Source organism: Chlorocebus sabaeus, chromosome 15 (assembly GCF_047675955.1).
Source record: "Chlorocebus sabaeus isolate Y175 chromosome 15, mChlSab1.0.hap1, whole genome shotgun sequence".
Lineage (NCBI taxonomy): Eukaryota > Metazoa > Chordata > Mammalia > Primates > Cercopithecidae > Chlorocebus > Chlorocebus sabaeus.
Window position 1 is genome coordinate 64,810,359 of NC_132918.1, and position 21,921 is coordinate 64,832,279.

Below are 21,921 nucleotides of genomic sequence, written 5' to 3' on the forward strand. Positions count from 1 at the left end.
AGGCCCAGACGCTTGCAAACACATCAAGATCTTGTCAAGGACCCCCTTAGCGTTGGCTTACCAGAGAGCATGGGATTAGCCCAGCAAATATAAATGCTAGGTGTTAGGATATCATCCTTTCCTGGATGACAACCCTAAAGGGGAGACTTATGACCATACAGAGGACCAAGGAGATGCTACAGTCTTAACTCAGCTAGACATACTGGCCACCAGGCAATTAAAAATCTTTCTTATCAAATAACTAATAAGAATTACCTAATCATTGCTAAATACTTTAATTATATCAGGCCTGATATAAATCTGATGCCATGCTTTGGGTTATGAAAAGCATATTGAAGAAGTTGAAGACACTATCCCTGTGTTCAACAAGCCTATACAATGATTAGGGAAATTTGTCTAAGCATGGAAAACTCTTAGTGAATAGTAAAGGAGAAGAGTGGAAACTTTGTTCAGGTTGTGTAGTGTAATTCCATAAGTGTAGGAAAAATATCTGTGGTGTATTTCGAAATTGATTTAGGGCCGGTCCATACTAGTCACTGAATTTGAAGGTATGATCAGAGAAGAGAAATGGATAAGACAGTGTGATGAGAGACCATGAGTACTGAGCACCTGGAATGAGAAGGAACTTACCAAGGTGGCAACAAGAAAGAAGCTATATTTGTGATTATTTCCCCATTTGTAATTATATCTAAGCCTAGCCTTACTACAGACTAAAGGAAATCCATGGCTGGAGTGGAATGTTTCAAGAGACGTTCCTCAAATAAGGCCATTGAATAAAGATTATATACTTAGAAGCATGACTGAGCATAAACATGCTAGATATCTAGTATCTGCAATATAATAGCTGGTCAGTAAATTTATGCTGCACGTTTGAAAGTTATTGTGTATTGGAATTGACTGCAATAGTAAATAAGACCGTGATTCCCTTGGGATGATCATATATTGGCCTAGATGAAACAGATGGTCTCATCAAGAAAAATGTGAGATACTGTCTAATTTTAAAAATTTATTATACTTTATAGCCACAAAAATTCAAAATATTTGAAGTTTAGTTACTTATATTTTCTCATTTGAAACATACAAAAACTCTGAAAAGACTCCCTTCTGGCTTTTCTATCTCTTAATATTTGTAAGGCTGACATTTCCTACTATAGTATAATTAAGAGCCAAATTGCATGTTAATATTCATCTCAGTTTATGGATACAGAAAGTGAAACGCAAAGAGTTTAAATCACTTTTTTTAAAATGAAATATGTTTGGAAATTAAGTATAAACGTATTTTGAACAGTGGAGGTAACAGTATTTTTATATGCATTATTTCCTTTAATGGTTGTAACAAACATACAGAAGAGTGTTCAGTCGCTTGTAGCATGTAGCCTCTTGTTTGTCAAGGAGTGCTTGTTAGTCTTTATGTGACTAGACCTCTTTCCATATTTGATACTAGTGACCCCTCCTCTCTTCCTTGGCTTCCATTGTATACTGTGTTCTCCTGATTTTCCTTCTCCTTGCTGGATGTTTCTATTCAGTCTCTTTTATGAGCTCCTGTCCCTTTTCCTGTACCCTAAATGATACTCCTCACCTGCGTATTAACCTTGATTCTCTCCTTTCTCTCTGTTGTATCACACACTCATCATGGGAGACTGTTTTGCCACCTCGCATTTCAATGTTGGTGGCCCCCAAAACAATATCTTGAGCATGATGCATTCACTAAATTTATGCAAGTGAATTCAACTGTCTATAGGATATCATTCCAATGAAACATAGCTACTTAAAATACCATAAGTTGGAAAGTGAACTCATCGTTTTTTCCCACTAAACCACAACCTATTTCCTTCCTGGATTTCCCCATATTTGTGAATGATCTAGTAAGTCATAAGTTTCCGGCCCTTTGCAGATGTCTGTCTGTCCCTCCATCCCTTGATAAAATCAAACTCGAAACCCTGTATGGTCCACCTCCTAACCACTTATTTTTGCACTCTCCCTTATTATTCTTGTCACTGCTTCTTTAGTTTTGGTCACCATCAGCTCTGTCTAGTCTACTACAATCCCTGACTAACTTCCTTCTCTACCTACAGTCTTGAGATTTATTTACTATGCTATAAATAGGTTTCTGTTGTTGTTTTAATAAAGTATATGTCTGATCATATCATGTCTCTGCTTAAATCCCTGCCATCACTTGCTACTCTTTAAATAAATGCAGACTTGCTGCTTCCACCTTCTTCCCCTTTGCCTTGATAACTCTTATTAATCCTTTAGGATATAGCTCGCTTGTTATCTCTTGCCTGCCTGCCTCAAGCTTCACCTCCCAAGTCTGTGTTAGCTATTTTTTTCTTGGTATTCCCATAACATTCATCACATGACTTTATAATTTCCTAATTGCTTGTCTGTGTCCTCTACTAAACTACAATTCCTTTTAATGCAGAAACAGAGTGTGTGTACTCCCAGAATTCAGCTAAACATGTACATATTAGGTGCTTCATAAATACTGGTTGAGTAAATAGTTGAAGGGTAACCATTATTCATTTCATTTTACTTAAGTGAAAATTGGAACTTAGGAAAGATAATTAACTTTCCATAGGACACACTGCTACTGAGTGAGAGAGCTGGATTAGGACATATTTTAATTTGTAAATGTTTTATTTTATATTTTATTTTAAAGCTAATATTCATCTCATGGCATTTTATCATATAATCATATTATTACTAAGCTAAGATTATAATTTTAAAGAATAAAATACAACGAATGTATACATATTTTAAATTTGCTAATGTATTGCCCACAGCCTGATGATTATTGTAGTCTCCATGGAAATCGGTAATTTTGGTGATATTTCTTTGGAGGAAACTTTGAACATTTTAAATTTACATTGGATAATCCAAAAAGTGCAATGGGAAGTGTGAAGACACTCAAAATACACTGGCATGGGACAAAAGTTTGAGATACTAAACAAGAGGCAACTCTCATTTCCATTTTTGGGAGACCAATGGTGAACAAAGAGGAGATGTCCAAAATTAGTGACTTAAAAAATTATGAAGACATAAAAAGGTCATTTGATGGGTACACAGCAATACTGTGCACAGGTAAGGCAGAGAATGAGATTGCACAACCATAAACATACATGGAAGAAGGTAGACAGAATGTCCCTTACTGTGTATAAGTTGTCAATAGAAACAAATGTCTAGAATACAATGGGAATCTAGAATGTAAGTTGTATACATTTGCTATACTAGGCAGTGACAAATCCCGGAAGAAATAGCAAGAAGGTTAACAGCTATAGCAGCCAACAAAAATACTGTTTTCAAAGAACTAGGATAAAAGATATTAGTGACAAAGAGACAAATGAAAAGATGATATTTTCTGTTGGTTACTGAAACACATTTCTGCTGTACAGGATCCACATCAGGATCCATCTAGTGATAAACACACACTTTTTTAAGGTTCCTGATCAGGGCATTGAGTGAATTTGTGCACATTTGTTGGAGAGGCGAGAATATGTGGTCAATTTCAGGTAATCTCGATGTATTCTGAGATGATTAAGAGTCCAAGGGTGGTTATAGCCATTTAAATCAGATGTAGGGACATTTTCTTTTTATCCAATATATTTATGCTAAAGAATGATCTGGTTTTTCCTGAAGTTCAAAGTTCCACAGCTATCCTATATTTTATTAGCTAAATCTGGCAAGTATACAGCAGTGACCTCAATGGATTATACTAATGCCCTGGTTTTTAGCAAGCGACACTAAGAGGTCCAGTGCCCAGGAGGAGCTGCAAGAGTGGTATATATTGAGATGATACTGATCAACATTTGACTGGGCATTGAAAAAGAAAAACTTATTTATGAGTGCTGTCATCCGTGGTAGATGGTGGAGAACTGTGTGAATTCCTTGTTCATAATGATAAAAGGTCACATTTTGATTGAATTTTCAAGACCAATCATCAAAAGACTATTCTCAAAAGGCTGAGAACCATTAAAATGCTGTTAGTGAAAGGAAGAGGGCAGTGGTTTTTGCTTTGTTAGTGTTAATAAGCTGTTTGAACAAGTGCTCAACAATAATTCAGTGCATTATGGGATATGAAAATGTATTTCTCTTTATTTTATTTCTTGTCTAATGTTCTGGGTAGTGTATTGAGATGGGAGAGGTGTATGTGAGGCGGGGAGGTGTGCGTGTTGGGGGTGGTTCTCTTAGATAATCATTCAGGAACTGAGATTGACAGTGGTTCTACCATCTTTAATGAGTGGCTAGTAATGTCACTCTATTTTTCTTCATTCCAGCCAACAAAAGAGCGTAGAAAAGCAAATGTGCACAATTTTATGGGCAAACCATAAAATTTGCACATATAGATTTCATTACAAGAGCTCAGTCATGTGACCATAAGTAGTTGCAAAGATGGCTGGAAAGTGTCATTCCAGCTACAATCTTACTGCTCTGGAGAAAGCAGAAGTGAATTTGATGGTCAGGTTTTTTTTTTTTTTTGCGACTGTGTTTTTCATAGTACAATAGAGTTGCACTACGGGACTTTTAGATAGAAAGAAAAGTAGACAAGGATAGCAAGGGACTGTTTTAAGTATTAGAAGCAATCTTCCCCATCATTTTGACTCAAAGAAAATGTGGGGTAAAATGTGAGATAGGTGAGCACACTCTGCCATGCTCTGTATTGTTCTTAGTTTCTTTGTTTCTCCCATAGAGTGGGAATGTTGTGATTTGAATGTGATTTTAGTATTTTAAGGAACATAACAACATGACCACTGGATGTAAGTCAACCACTTCATCTATTATTTAACTGAAGATATCACGATCTATTTTAACACCGAAGAAAAAGGTGATATATTGGATTTAATGAGAAATGATATGTTATGATGATATACTTTATGGTGACAAGTTCTTTGGGGCACAATTTTTACTCTACATGAATTATCCTTTACTCGAAACTTCAGAACCTAATATCAACATAAAAAAATTATCCTTGCAAAACAAATAAATATACGCTATTTCTTCACAGTCCCTAGAGTTTAGCTGTTGCATGTTTTAAAGGTATCTCAAGTCTCATGCATCACAGACACCCAGACAGTTGTTCCCAAGTAGTGAGGTCTGTAGGTACACAAAGGCAAGTAATTTACATGTTCCTTAAAGGTGCCACATAAAAGTAAGAAGAAAAATAGTAAGCAGCTTTGGAGGGTGTATTTGATCAGATCAAGTACTATCGTGGGCAATTTTATTAACATAATACAAATTAATCTTTACTTATCACGAAGAAGGTATTTCATAACAGATTGAAAATCTGAATTGACCATACACATGAAAAGCCTCATTAAAATTTAAATATAGAGTACATGACTAGTAGCAATCCTTTTAAACAAGTTAAGAGGAAGTTATATTTGAATCTCTTGAATGGCAAGGGAGATATTCTTGCCTGTATTTAAATAAGTATTTAGCATAGCATTAGTACTGATAAGCGTTCGAATGCTAAATAAGAAGGCTGGGCGCAGTGGCTCACGCCTGTAATCCCAGCACTTTGGGAGGCCACGGCGGGCAGATCATGAGGCCATCCTGGCCAACATGGTGAAATCCCGTCTCTACTAAAATACAAAAAATTAGTCAGGTGTGGTGGCATGCACCTGTAGTCCCAGCTACTCGGGAGGTTGAGGCAGGAGAACTGCTTGAACCTGGGAGGTGGAGGTTGCAGTGAGCGGAGATTGTGCCACTGCACTCCAGTCTGGTGACAGAGCAACACTCTGTCTCAAAAGAAAAAAAGAAAAAAGAAAAGAAAAGAAGACAACATTAACGTGAGTAACAGAATTCATCAAAACCACCCCAGGTCAAGCAACATACAAGTGACAGCCAAATATCACATTTGCATTACTCAATGTTTGGAGCTATGCCTCAGAAAACAATTCCCTGGAATAAAGCCTTAGGCTTATAGTTTGCGGCAGTGTTCAGTCCTGAGTAACCTGAATATTGTAGCACCTTCTGACTCTAACCCCAGTAAAGACACTTTGGTTTCATCCATATTGCTAGGGGGAAAAAAAAAAAACAGTAAAACTATGTCAGTATAATAAAAGGTTATTTTGAGGATAAGAACTTTCCTGAGTATATGGGTAGATCATTTCTAACAAACAGCTGTGTTTATGTAAAGTTTTGCTTATTAACCCTTATATCAACAACCTATACCCTATGAAGAATAAGTACAGAAACACACAGCATTGGTAAGTTTTGAGAGTTATGTTTTGCTGCCTCTAGAATATCACTGAGAAACTCTAAATACTATGTTTATATAAACAGATACAGGAACAGTGTCTTTCCTTCCGTCCTGAAATAATATACAAAAAGAGGATAAACTGTGTAAGAACCTAAAAACAAAACTTTAAACATGAAATATGAACAAATAAAAATGACTGGCAACTTCATGTTTTTGGAGATTCTGGCTCTAATTGGAAACTCTTTTGATTGTGTATATTTCCAACCCATCGATCTTACCTCCTGAGGCACGTTTTCAACCCTAATTCTGACTATAGGCCAGGTGTACTTCAGCACTAACAGGCTTTGTAATTCCTCCTAGCCCACTGAATTCTTGTTCTTTCTTATTGAGTTCCTGTGGCTGTTTGGATTTTGAATTCTGTTTGTGGTGTTGTTCATCTTTTTGGCTTTGGTGATCGAGCTACCACAATGAAATTCTTGGCTCTTAAATACCTAGTGATATTGACTTGACTGGTCATTAGGCTATACCCTCTACTCAAGTAACTCTGGGGGAGAATTAATAAAATGTAAACCGTTTTGCTTCCCAACTTGCCTTTTGGTTTCAGTGACCTGAATTACAACACAGCTAGAGTGAACAACACTTAGTGCCAAGTTTGGCATTATTGCTTGAGCTCATACATTACCGAAATCACATGGGTGTGGCTTGATACTATTGATCTTTTTGTGATTTTACTGTTCACAGTTATTAAAAATAGACTGAATTATTGTAACCACAAGCAGAAATGAAATTCTAGCATAACACAAAAATATGAGCAATTTCTACTGCTGGCGTTCATAAAAATAACTATGAAATCATAATGTGCTAAGTGAGAATCTATTTTTCTCTTAATTGTGCATAGTTCTGTTATTTCAAATATAGAAATTTTATTCTATTTCACTTTTAATAGAACACCTCGTATTTATGACTAAATCATATTTAAATTTTACTTTTAAAGTTAAATATATTAGTTATGTTTTAAATGTTCTTGAGAGTCCTTAAAAAATAGTTTGTGAACACTTCTATTTCTGACTGTGCTGGAAATGTGGAAAAACTAGCATCTGACAAATAAGCCATTGGAACAAAATACAGAGATCATAAATGAATCTGCACATATATGTTCATGAACACCTGATTTATGTCAAAGGTGCCACTGCAACGTTTTGAAGAAATCATGTCTTCAAAAATAGTGCTGGATCAATTGGATATCTGTCTGGAAAATGTAAATCTTGACTCTTGCATCATACCATATACAAAATCAATTGAAGTTGTGTTGTAGACAAATTATAAAAGTTAAAAAATAAAGCTTTTAGGCCGGGCGCGGTGGCTCAAGCCTGTAATCCCAGCACTTTGGGAGGCCGAGACGGGTGGATCACGAGGTCAGGAGATCGAGACCATCCTGGCTAACACGGTGAAACCCCGTCTCTACTGAAAAACAATACAAAAAAAAAAAAAAACTAGCCGGGCGAGGTGGCGGGCGCCTGTAGTCCCAGCTACTCGGGAGGCTGAGGCAGGAGAATGGCGTAAACCCGGGAGGCGGAGCTTGCAGTGAGCAGAGATCCGGCCACCGCACTCCAGCCTGGGTGACAGAGCGAGACTCCCTCTCAAAAAAAAAAAAAAAAAAAAGAAAAAAAAAAAAGAAAAAAAAAAAAATAGTGCTGGATCAATTGGATATCTGTCTGGAAAATGTAAATCTTGACTCTTGCATCATACCATATACAAAATCAATTGAAGTTGTGTTGTAGACAAATTATAAAAGTTAAAAAATAAAGCTTTTATAAGACATCACAGTGGAATATCTTAATGACCTTGGGGTAGGCAGAAATTACCTGAACATGACACAATTTATATGAAAATGTAGCACAACTCCTGCAAATGAGAAAGAATGCTGAGGGTGGGGGAGATTTTCCCTAGACAAAAGTCCTGAATTGATACTCATAAATAAGAATAAATAAATGTGAAAGTAGTTTGTGCTCAACATTATTAGTCATAAGGAAAATTAAAATAACTTCACTACCACCAGAATGGCTAAAAGGGAAAAAAAGGAAAAAAAAATCAGAAATTGCCAAGGATTGGAGGAATATAAAGAGCAACATGAAATTTCATACACTGCATATAAGAATGCGAATTAGTATAGTCTTCCTACTAAACTCTTAGCCAGTGTCTATTAAACTAGAATATATACATACTTGCTGACCCAGCAATTGGATTAATAGAATCAATGGACATACACACCCTACTGATTTAAACGAAATTAATCTATGAGATTCAGGACAATTGTTATGTTTTGAAAGTTAATGGCTAGACAGGATCATAAAAGAGGCTTCTGGAGTTCTGGTTCCAGTTATATCTCTATCCATTGTTGGCTACAAAGATGGTTAGCTTTGGGAAATTCTTTAAACTGTCCCTTTAAGATTAGTGCATTTTACAGTATATATGCTATTCTTGAAATACAACATTTTAAAAAATGTTGAGCAATTTTGTATATGGAAACCTATAGTTTAAATGCTAAATATTATCTGTATATGATTCTAAAAATTAACTAAGTTTCAAAAAACTTAGATATTACTAAAAGAATCTCTTTCCTGAGCTGGAAGGAGGGTAAGAATTATAGTAAATAATGTTTTGGTGGCAGTATACAGACAGACTCTTAAAGTATAACTTTTAGCTCTTCCACTGCCCAGTTGGGTAACCTTCAGCAAGTTAATTGTTTAATGTATCATTAAGTAGACGTATTGCCTACTTTAAAGTGACTACATGATGACCAAAATACTTAATACATAGAAAATACTTAAACAATTCCTGTCACAAAGTAAAAATTTAATACATGCTAGCTATATTACTTTGATTATTATTACTATTTTGTTGTCACTTTAACACCACTATATTAGGTCTGTAAAGTAACAATGAAAATATTACTATTAATATGTTATGCAATCTTAGATTAAGTCATTCATTGACCCTGTTCCTCAGTTTTGAAGCCTCTAGAGTAGTAGTAATAGCAGTAGTAATAGTAATAATAATGACAACGCCTGCCCAGTGATCCACAACCTAGGGAGATGGACTCCAGATTCTACACTGTTAGCCACTCTGCTCTATGGCTTTACAAAAACACCTGTTAGTCAGGATGGGCTAGGGTGTGCTACAGTAACAAGCAATCTCAGTGTCTCAGTGGGATATATTGTAAAGTTTTATGTCTCACTCATGCTATGTACAATGGGCTCTGCCCATTGTAACCTCTCAGGCACCTAGGCTGACAGAAGATCCACATCTTGCCATATGTTTCCATAATTATTAAGGCAAGGAAAAGAAAATGTAAGAAATTATGCCCTGGTTCTCAAAGCTTTTCATAAAAGTGTTCCAGGTTACCCCTGTTCTTACAATTTTGGCCAAAGCAAATCACAGGGATGCACTTAATCTCTTCAGATGGTACGAAACTATAATCTTTCCAGGAAATAAGGAACCATAATATTTGGTAAACAGTACTAAAAACCTACCACAAATACTGAGAATATTATTTTCCTCAAATGTGAAAATGAACATAATAGTTATAATTAAAATGCAAAGAGCTATGTTACTATAAAAGATATTATTTAACCTAAATTTATTTTTGTCTCTAATGAGCATACATGTGGGATTTCATTTTGAGACAAACATCAATTATATTAACACATTTTTTATTACTCATCTCAGTGTTCGTTAATTTTTTTTAATATTCCTCACTTATTGTCTACAACTAATTATTTGTGTTATATTGGTCATGTGCTTTTATTTTGCTATATAAGTTTACCATATCAAAAGACTTCCACGTAACATGCCCACTGGCATGTGTACAGACTGCCTATTTTGACTCCCTATATTCACTTTTTCAGTGATGTGTAACTCACTCTGTCTCCCAGGCTGGAGTGCAGTGGCACAATCCCAGGGCTCACTGCAGCCTTGGCCTCCAAGTGATTCTTCTGCCTCAGCCTCCCAAGCAGCTGGGACTACAGGCGCCCACCACTACACCCTGCTGACTTATGTATTTTTTAATAGAGACAGGGTTTCACCATGTTGGTCAGGCTGGTGTCAAACTCCTGACCTCATGTGATCCACCCACCTTGACCTCTCAAAGAGCTGGGATTACAGGTGTGAGCCACCGCACCCAGCCAAGTGTTCATTAGTTCTAAGCTTTGTAACTGGAATAATTAATATTTACTTCAAATGAAACTCATAACCCCCATTGTTAATTTTTTATTACGTGATTGAGTATTATAAATTAGATAGCTCTTATATTTTGTTTTTACTTAAACTTGGAAACTTTGCCACCTAATAACTACACCTATAAACAGAATAAATGTGTCAAAACTTTATATAATTAAGACTAATTAAATAAGGTTTTTTCAGTATGTTTATGTTTAATCATTAAATTCTTTTTATTAAAAATGATTAAATGTTTCCAAAGTTCAATATCTAATTTGGAGTTACACATCACTGAAAAAGTGAATATAGGGAGTCAAAATAGTCTGTACACATGCCAGTGGGCATGTTACATGGAAGTCTTTTGATATGGTAAACTTATATAACAAAATAAAAGCACAAGACCAATATAACCCAAATAATTCGTTGTAGACGATAAATGAGGAATATTAAAGATCCACTGGTAGTGCGCGCACTGTCTCCTCTGACCTGCAAGCAAGATCACAGATAGTGTGTGTTTATGCATCTACAGCTGGAATGATTGCAGATTAATAAAATTATGAAATCCTGTGGTTACCGGAAAAAGGCATGCTTCTCTTGGATGCCTTGTTCATCTTTGAGTGCCAGGGGCTCTGCACAAGGCAAAGAACACAAGTCCTCAATAGCAGTATTTTGTGATACTTAAGTATATTGAAAAGCTGAAAGATATATCTATGCTTTAGCTCTTCCAGTAAGAACCCAAGCAGTCTATTAGGACCAATATGTATGAAAAACAATAGCATCTGGGACTTTAAGTTGGCAAAAGTTCACTTCAGTATATAGTAATAAAAGAGTTTTTTTAAACCGTAATAATTTAATAAGGCTGCATTACTAGAAGTATTAAAACTAATTCTAAACACACTATTAAAATTATTATTATCCCACTCAATAGGCAAAAAATTTTTTAATTTTATAACATTAAGTGTTAGCAAGGCTGTGGAGTAACAAGAACTCTGAAAACAATGCTGGTGGGAATTGTGGATATTTGCCCCTGTCTCCCACACTGGCCGGACCACTTCTGGGATGGTAAATTTAATTTCAAGTACCTTACAAGAGTGGTTTTCTTTTTCTTTTCTTTATTATATTAAAGACTTGAAAATTCCTTTTCAAAATCAAAATTGATGCAGAGGCTTACTATGTAAAATGAATAAAAGCTCAGCCTGAAAATTGGAAAGGTTGGGTGGGTGGAGGTAGAACCCAAATCCTTCCTTTCTTCCATGAGGCTTTTGTGAAAACTACCAAACTAGAGAGTATCATCAGGCCTCTGAAGAGGAAACCGTATCAGTAAGAGATGGTTGAAAGAAATGAAGATATTCAACCTGAGAACTGAGAGATGAACTTGACGGCTGATCTCAGATATTTACAGAAAGAGCTTTGGGCTGGGAGAGGACAATGTATTCTGTGCTGCTGCTGAGAACAAAACTAGAATAAAGGAAAAGAAGTTATGAGAAAGAAGACATTTCCTCTGACTTGAGAAAAGCAAGAAAGTGATGGATACTCCACTTATATTGATTTGATCTTTATAAATTATAAGAATGTATTAAACTATATGCACCCCCAAAAGATGTACATTGGTCATGTATCAACAGAAAAAAGAAAATTTTTCTAAAACATGAAAAAATAACTACCTAATGATGGACATCGCCAACTAATGCAACTATGAATAATTGACCCTACAGATACAAAGCAAAAGCCAACACCAGCATCAACTACACCTCAATCTACCTGATTGCCCTTTGTCAGCTTCATTTTTTCTCCTAAATGTAGTTGTTCTTAAATGCTGTTTCTCACTGGGCCTGCTGCTCTTTCTATTCCATTAATCTTTCACTTCAGGTAAGCAAGAGGGACAAATCTGACAAGATGAGCAACGGTCAAGTGATATGAAACTCTCATCCACTAATATTGGCAATCAATTGCAATTATTCTTAGGATTGTTAGTCCCTCAAGCCTCTCTTCATTAATCAGCTCTCTATTCATTCGTCCCACACCTTCTAGCTCAAATTTGCTGTGATATTGTACTGTGTTTGAAAGAGTGCCTCATAAGCAATGAAAAAAACAGAGTATCTTTGAATATTAGTTGGCATCTGGTTTAATTAGATATCTCTCCACCTACACTGTACTACATTGATTAATTTTTAAAGAAATGGCTAAATGAAGACATTAATTATTTGTATGTGGTGCATATGCTTTCATGCACACTATTGTATTTTAATTTACTTTTTAACAAGTAAGCCAATATGATTTTAAAATTATTTCCCATCTGTCATGCATGCTAATAAAGTAAAGAAACCTACTAATTTATGCCATATTAAATTTAGCCTCTTTTTTGTGCTTTTTAGTTACATAGTTCTTCAGGAAATCAAACTAGAAAAAATGGATTTAACCTTTCTGCTTTTTAGTCCACATAAATAGACATTTAGTATGGGATATAAGTGAAATACTCACTTTTGGCTGCCTTAACAGTATGGAATAGAATATGTACACATTTTTCTCTTGATTATTTGTCTTTTATTAATCATTCTATGTGAAACTCAAATACAATAAGGCAAACTGATCACTCTGCAAAATAATTAACTGTCATCTGAAGCATTAGATAATTCAATTATATTCTGCTTCTTTTGGGTGGGTATATTATGATGAGTTTTTTGGAAATTCTACAAACCACATAGAGTATGTATGGTAATTCTGTAATTACCCTGCTTATTTACTCATTTGTGCTATAAAGGATCGTTTATGCATACGTAAGCACATGAAGACATTAAGGTTTCTAAGTGAAAAATCCTTTTGAGTTAATTTGTTATGGATTTTGAAATTTCTTTGTGTGTGTGTTTTGTACTTATGGACAATTGTGCAAATTGATCATAAATGATATTAACCAGAAAATTACATATAAAACTGTAGATATTAGTGAATACACTTCTATGTATTTTTTCAACATAAGGCTGAAAAACATTATACTTATGCTTCTAGACTCTCAAAAATGAAAGTTATACTGCTGCTTTTCAGATAGGTTATAGATTGTCTGGAGATCACACTCTTATTGTAATATTTAAATAAATCATTGATTTAATTAGCCAAAGAAACAAAAATCTTAAAGGGAGTGAGACAGCTACATGGGGAGGAGTAGCTGCATTCAGTGTTTGTGAAGCTCCACTCTGTTTCTATGATTCTGTCGTGAGGGATACCAGATCTAGAAAGCTCTTCCTCATCACAATCTTTTTATTCTGTGCTTCCTTCACTTTCAAAGAAGAATTTGTACTTACCATCTCTACAGTTCTCTTAAATGGAAGGAAATATTTATAAACATTGAGTTATCCTGGTTCGTGAACACCACCACCACATCCTCACCACTGGATAGAAAACAGAGAGACTTCTCTGTTATCCCTGAACAAAAGCTTAGCCCTTGTACTTCCAGAATCAAAGACAGTTCATCTCACCACATTTAATTCTGTGACCCTAATTTAATATTATTTTACCTGGGTAGTGCTGATGCCGAATTTGATCGAAGGACTACAGTCAGAAATGCATTTCCTTGCACTGACCTATTGTTATTTCCTCTAAAATATATTTAGAAGTGCAGTAATCATTTAGATAATGGAAAGAAAATGGGATTGAATGTCAAAAGACATCCTCTGTCTCTGTTGCTTACTATCTGCATGACTTCAAACAATTTACTTAAATCTCCTGTGTCATTGTTAAAATGCAAGTGACAGCAGCCCACCTGAGAGGATGGCATGGGAAATATTCAAATTAATGAATGTGAAAAAGTGTTTTGTAAATATACCAGAACTATGTCTGTTCTTATGAGTATGACAAAAGTAGTTGTTTGCTTTGAAATCAGCTACCAAAAAATAATATTGATTGGATAAACATACAGTCTTTGCAAGTGTACCATACTCTTTATAAGTGTACCATAGACCTAGAAATCTTAGAAAATAATATATATCTAAGTTTTCCCCCTGAAAATAAACCAAAAAGTTTTCAAGTATGTCAAACATAGATTTGTATAGATGTTTTAAAATCTTTTATTCTTTTACTGTTATCTCTTTGTGTATAAAAGTCTTATAATTACTTCTTTTTAAACCTAAATTTAGCATATTTCTTTTCATTCCATTAACTCAATTGAATAATAAATTGTTTTTTAAAAAGCTCTTTAAACTAATATTCTGTAATGACTTATCCAAGAAAATACTTGGTTTTTTTTTTTTTTTTTCAGAATTCTGAACCACTATTTTGTTCTTTAGTCAAGCACATAACTAACCACATAGCTTTAAAAATGTTGCTGCATCAATCAACTATAGGTCATTCACTTCATTCATTCTTCCATTCATGGGAGTGCCGCTGGTATGTATATGGACGATGGCAATGGGTTTTCTGTGAAAACTGTGGTAGAGCTCATGGCCACGTATTCAAGGAATTTATCCCCTTTAATTTTATAACAAACTTATGGGCTTGCCTTAGCCTATATTGCGGAAACCAAACATCACTAATGGGCTCAATAAATAACTCTGGGTTTTCTTACTCATGAGAATTTAAATGCTTCACCTGTGCTTTCTCTTAGAAAACATGAAATTGAAATATTTGCTTTATTTCAAAGTGGGTGGTCTGAGGTACTAAATTGCATTGCTAATGCGGAAGTACATGAGCCTAGAAAGATAAAGAATGAACGTTCACGTGCTACTCTTACAGTCTGATGGCATTCCACTGACCTGTCTCCTTCACGGTGGCCATGCTTCCATGGTCCGGTGGTGCTTTGCCACGATAGCGTTTTAACTGTGCAGTGGAATTCACCTGGCATTGTTCTTATCCTATGTGAGTGCTTTATTAATTAGCTTCATTCTTTCGTATTCTCAATATTAACAATAAAATTATCTAGGTATTTTTATATTTTGACAAAAAAGTCACTTTTAATAATTCAGATTGTAAAAGTTATATCATTCACAATAGACTAGAACAACGATTGTTTTCTTTTTGGGTCACCCAGAACTTGCCTCCAGATCTGTGATGAGACTAGTCTCTGTGAAGATACCACAACCCCAAGTCCTGAACTGGAATTCAGGACACTTGGATTTGGGTCTTGCTCTTTCACTAACTTGTTGGAAGATGTAATCCTGTGCTTCAGTTTTATCAGATGTATCACCCAGGGCAAGTCACTTGACCTCTTTTATGCCTCAATTTCGTCATCTGTAAAAGGAGATAATAGAAATGACTACCTCTTAGCGTTGTTGTAAGGCATCAATGAGATTATGATGATAAGGGACTTAGAACTGTACTGGGCTCATACTAAGAACCTATATGTTATCTACATTAATACTAATCTGCCTTGTCATAACTCCTGTGTATTTCACCTCACAAGGCTATCCTGAGAATCAAATAACATAAGTATTGTGTTAGTTTTTATTGCTGCATAGCAAACTTATCAACTTAAAACAACATCCATTTACTATCTCACAGTTGCTATATGTCAGAAGTCCAGGGATGGCTTAGTTGGATCCTCCAATCAGGAATTCAAAAGGCTGACATCATAGTGTCAGCTGAGTTGTGTTCCTTTCTGGTGCTCAGGGTCTTCTTTCAAGCTTATAGGGCTGTTGGAAGCTCATAGCGATGTCATTTGATCAGCACTCAGGAGACCTCATATATTGTAAAACACTCAGTAATATATAACTAAATAATGATGCAGGGAAAGATTGAAAGCAATTACATCTTTCATTAAAATAGAATTTAACCTAGAAATTCACACAAGAAACTACCAGTACTTTGTTAATAGGAGTGCCTTCAGGGCAGGGCTGAATTCTATATCAACACAGAGATTACTAAAACTTTTATACATGGAAATAATAATATATAAAATAAGGAATACAGACTTAAGATTATATTTGTGGGTGTTTTTGTTTTTGTTTTTGAAATAGGGTCTCAATCTGTTGCCCAGGCTCGAGTGCCATGGTGCAATCATGGCTCACTGAAGCCTCAACTTCCTGGGCTCAAGTGATTCTCCCACCTCAGTCTCTGGAGTAACTGGGACTACAGACATGTGCCAGTATGCTCAGCTAATTTTTTTGAATTTTAGTAGAGATGAGGTCTCGTTTTGTTGCCCAGGCTCGTCTCAAACTTCTGAGCTCAGGCAATTCTCTTGCCTCATCCTCCCAAAGTGCTGGGATTACAGGCATGAGCCACCATGCCCGGCCTGTATCTGTATTAAAACTTGACTCTACCACTCTTGGCAATATTATTCTGGATTAATTACTTTTTCTTCCTGAGACTTGATTTCTGACTCTTACATCAGAGTAACACTGTTTACTTTAGGAGATGTACTGAGGAATAAGTGAAATACCCTATGCCAAGCTATTAGAACAGTATCGGGTACATAGTGAACACTTAGTAAGTGATGACTATTGTCACTATTGCTGTCATTATTTATTTTAATAATCTTAACATGTGGCTTAATGTCTGGAACATATTATGTGCTCAGAAGATATTACTTCTTTCACCCTTCTTCAGTATCTGTTGAGTTGAACTGGATCTGTAGAAGAGAACATTTTGGATATTATCAATCTGAACTAGGCTAAGTGGTTGTCATTTGCCTAATTTTATTTAATTTTCTACAATTTTCTTCCTCCCTTCCTTCCTGCTTGCTTGCCTGCCTGTCTCCCTTCCTTTCTTCTTTCTTTCATTGTCTTTCCTACCTTCTTTCTTCTTCTCTGTCTCTTCCTTTTATTTCTCCATCTTTTTTTTCCCAAGCAGATATTATTTTAAATTTCCGAACAACTTATGTCAGCAAGTCTGGCCAAGTTATCTTTGAAGCAAGATCAATTTGCATCCACTATGTCACAACCTGGTTCATCATTGATTTAATCGCTGCCCTGCCTTTTGATCTCCTGTATGCTTTCAACGTCACAGTGGTGAGTAAAGAGCTCCCCGCCACATGGCCTTTAAGGTTGATTTATTTTTCCCATGTTTAGGTTTTAAATGGTTGTGGCGATTTATGCTTCCAGGGTTTTGTACCTTCTTCAATAAAGATGCCCTGATGCCCAGTGATATGCAGGCCAGATTCTTCAGTTGATGAAGTGATTTCCTTTTGACATTCATATTACCTGTTCTGGCTTTTATAAATACCCAGAGCCAAGAAACACAGAAATGCTCAATTTATCATAAATATTGACCCACTAAACAAATTCTTTTTTTTTTTTTGAATTCCATAAGGATTTAATTGGAATTGCTTTATATTTACAGATTTATCTGAGGATTAATGGATTTCTTCCCATATTACATTTACTTATTCAAGAATATAGAAAATACTATACACACTTGAAGGAAATCATCTGTAGGAATTTAAGCATTAGTTTATATTACCTAGGCAGATACTTGTCTCAAGAATTTGCTGGAGAATTTGAAGATTTTTTTTCTGCTTTTATGACCCTTAACTCTCTATTTCTTTAGTATTTTGTTACTCATTGGCAAAACTGACTGAAGACTGATCAAGATAGAGAGGACTGTTGAATTTAAATGAAGGAATTCAACCACTTCTTAGAAGTCCTTGTAAAACTGTTGGATGTAGCAAAAACCTAAATGATATGACTAATGTAAAACTTGAGAGTTCTCTTGAATTTGCATGAATCTTGGTACCTTCTTTTTCTTGCTCTAAATCCCTTACCCTCATGTAGCCTCACAGGACAGAAAGCATATCACTTGTAGTGGCAGCCATTTTTATAATATGATGATTGGTATTCTTAAAAGTATTAAATGCTCCCTTATAAAGAAACTTTTAGGGAGGCCATTTGTGAAGCAGCAATGCAATTTTCTGCTAAAGTAACCAATGATGGCATGTAAAAATTTATTAAACATTAGTTCAAATTAAGCAGATATTCTATTCAATTGACAGTGCTTCATAGAAATCATATTCTCTTTCAAAAATTTAAAGGCATAGTTTTAAATATTACACACAATAATCACAGTTTCAAATACATTTATTATTAACTTCAGAATGAATATAGAATTGTGATCCCGACTTGTTAGTGCAGACTTGTGCATTTGTTAATTGCCTGTACAATAGTTTCTTTTTATTCTTTTTCTTTTTAAGTTGGGAAGTTGATAGTGCCAACATCTTTAAAACGTTTATGACTCAACTGAAAGGAAAGCTCCCAGGAAAAATCTAGTATATATCAATCACTGCTACACTGAATTCTTATCCAGGCTTTCTACAGTGCTTTTTAAGTTTGAATTTGACTAGATAAGTGTACCATCATGAAACAGTAATGGCTTAAAACCACGTTTTTGCAAGACTGCAGAATAAGCATGTAATTCACAAAAGGTTAAAAAAATTTCCAAATTCCCCTGGCAAATTGTTTTAAATTGTTCATTAATTATTTAATACAATTCCATTTTAAATTAATTTGCTGCTTTGCTACTAAAAATGAATACATTTTTTATGTCCCATTTTTATTTGAGTGCTGAGCAAATAAGGTATTTTAAATATGCATATATAATATATATTATAGGTATATATAACATACACTTTCATATCATTAGCATTCTCATTCCCCAAAATTAATATGGATGAAGAAATGTCTTAAAAGTCTAATTCGCATGTTTGACGAATTTTAAATATTTATGTACTTTCACTACACTTCTGCTCTCTCTTCATCAATCTTATGTAATCTAACACAAATGCTTTATAAATAATACAAGGTATAGAGCAACATCTATGTCAAAAAAAAAAAAGAAAAAGGGGAAGGAAGAAATCTGTTTTCACTGATACTTGTTCTGCTTTTCACAGGAGTGAGCATATGAGCATTGAAAAAGCTGGCACCTAAATTCATTATCCCTCTTAAACAAGTTAGTCAGGACAAAATATTCTGTAATATTTGAACAGAAAAGCTTGTTCAAGGTATTATGTTTTCTTCTCAGGCAAATGTAAGTTATGAGGAATAACTTATGGGTTATGCTCTTTTACAACAAAGACTTAAAAAAAGAAACAAATAAATAACAAAATGTGTTTGTCTCCCAAATCTGAAATGTGTCCAGTTAATGCATCTCCATAGCTGACATTCAGAACTGCATAAGCTTTGGCTTTGGCTCTGCTCACAATTGCTCATGGCAGTTCTTTTAAGTAGAGATCACATGCTTTTTGAAAACTAGTATGTATATCACTGTAAAAGGCACTTATAAGAGATAAAATTATGAATAAGACATAGGAAGGTTGATAGAGTAGAAAGGGCAGAAGCATGAATCCAAGTTCTATCACTTACCATCTGAGTAACTTACTTGGGGAAGTTAACACTAAAATGTCCGTAAAATGGGCATAATATAATTCCTACAGAGTTTTTGACCAGACTAAAAATGCCACATATCTATACAATGCTTTTCTAAATATCTAAAACCTAGGAAGACCTCACAACATGTTAGTTAGCCTCCTCTCTCTCTCTTTCTCCCTTCTGGGTGATAGCTAGGAGGTGGTCATATCCATCTGGTAAAAGGGGAAACTCACATTTGATAGGGGGGTTCAATGAATGCACCTGTCTATGAGTAGCTTACAGTTCTCATCAGTGACAAATTTGAAACAGCATCCAAAGAGTCAAAAGAATCCTCTCCCTTTTTCAGATACATATTTCTGTCTAAGTCAAATATGCTTCTTTCTCCTATCATTCTTCAAGAGGCAACATTAAAACTTTAGCAAGAAGCTATTGACTCTGATGGGAGCAAGCATAATTTTTTTAATGCCAGTTTTTATTGACTTAAGAATGAACATAGAACTATCTGGGTCATCTGGACACCAAGGTTCATGTTCCTAATATTTGCAAATGGCTGTTGTCCTCATGTACAAGCAACTCCACATTCTTTGCTCAAACATCCCCTGTCTGGTCAGAGAAAATGGGGAGACTGTATCAAAATTATGTGTGCAGATGCCTGCCTCCATTTGGGACTTCCGTTCCAGTTTCATTTCACTTCCAAATTGTCACCTAACCATCAAATTCATCTACCTGTAAAATAAACTCCATCCCCAGTAATATATTTAAATAACAGAATAGAGATTACAAATCTTGGCCTCCGACCATCTGGCTAACCACCAGCTTGAGAAATGATAGATGAGAACTTAGCTATAAAGGAGAAGAAAGTAAAATTTGACACAGGAGAATGACAAAAAGAAATAAAAGAGCACAGCTAGCTGTTAAGTTCTTCAAGTGCCCTTAAGAGTTTACTGTATTTGAGTATAGAATAATTCACAAGATTACAACTGAATATAATTTTGTTGAGTATCAATTTCTATGCTGAGCTTGGCGTGTTTGCATCTTAACTTGATAATTTATTCATTCACTCATTTAATAAATATTAAGCATTTTCTATGTGTCAGGCACTGTTCTAGGTTTGTTTTTCTTAGAGATAAGAGAATATGGCTAGCAGAGGACAGAATTAGAAGTCAACTGACTTTAGATAAATACAAAAGCAAACTCCCAATGCTGACCTTGTGTCTGATTAAGTTTTGTAAAGGAAAGAGTGCAGTTAGTTAAAGCCATAAAAAGTCACTCCTTCTCTACTTACGCTTTCCCCAAAGAAATGAGGTGACATCAAGAGATCTGTCAAACTGCATTTCCATATGATTTAATGTTTTATTTGTTGTTTCTATTTTAGAATGTTCTTTGAAGGTATGAAAAGAATGTGTGTTATGTACTCCCTTTATTAATGGTGATATTGACCATTCTGGTCCACACCAATGATGCACATTTTTCAACTGGACCCTGAAGTCAATAAAATAACCCCTCAGATACAATTCTACTGCTATAGTGGATGCAAAGGCACTAGGAGACTCTTCAGAAATTCTTGTCCCTTTCATTTTAATTACCTAAGCATGTTTGAGAGAGCGCTGAGAGAGAGAGAGAGAGTTTCAGGCAAATGTTTTCTCTCTCCATTGATAATGTTGGAAGTATAGTACATGAGGCAGAAGATGCTACTGGTATTTGTGAGCAGAACTTACTCAAGTTTTATGGGTCTACCTATTTTAAAAAATAAACTCTAAAGTATTTTTATTATCACTTTCTATGCATTTACTTCAGTTTTTCTGAATTATTATTATAAAGCAATTTCCTTACACAGAGAAGGGAATGCGGGGTTGAAAGAAAATATGTGTAGGGCATTCGAGGTATGTACAATTCTGATACCATAATGTGTTTCGGTTGTGTATCAGAATGTAAACTACAGTATGAAATCAGACAGGGAGTGAAAAAACGATAACCCCTAATTAAGAAAGGTATTTCCTCAAAGAAATTAAATTATCCTTCCTATCCTGTCCTTTATTCCAGCCTCTTTAATTCTATCACTTTCTGATATAATATGTCAAGAACAAAGACAATTCATAAAAATAATAATATTAAAATAATTCTACTTCATTTCCAGAATTTTTAGAATGGCTCCAGGTTAATGTTGTGGTATGACTTTAACACATGCACCAAGTTGTGCTGCTCTGTCTCCTACCA

General features: G+C 35.0%; 1 protein-coding gene across 5 annotated transcripts in view; it reads left to right on the plus strand.

Annotated features, from left to right (window-relative positions):
* KCNH8 (potassium voltage-gated channel subfamily H member 8) overlaps positions 1 to 21,921 on the plus strand; it is a 396,050-nt gene that overhangs the window by 229,400 nt on the left and 144,729 nt on the right. For all 5 annotated transcript variants that reach the window (XM_073023635.1, XM_073023634.1, XM_008009256.3 and 2 more), the window contains one exon: positions 17,195 to 17,352. In XM_073023635.1, the coding sequence (XP_072879736.1) occupies positions 17,195 to 17,352 (158 nt within the window). The remainder of the gene's footprint in view (positions 1 to 17,194; positions 17,353 to 21,921) is intronic.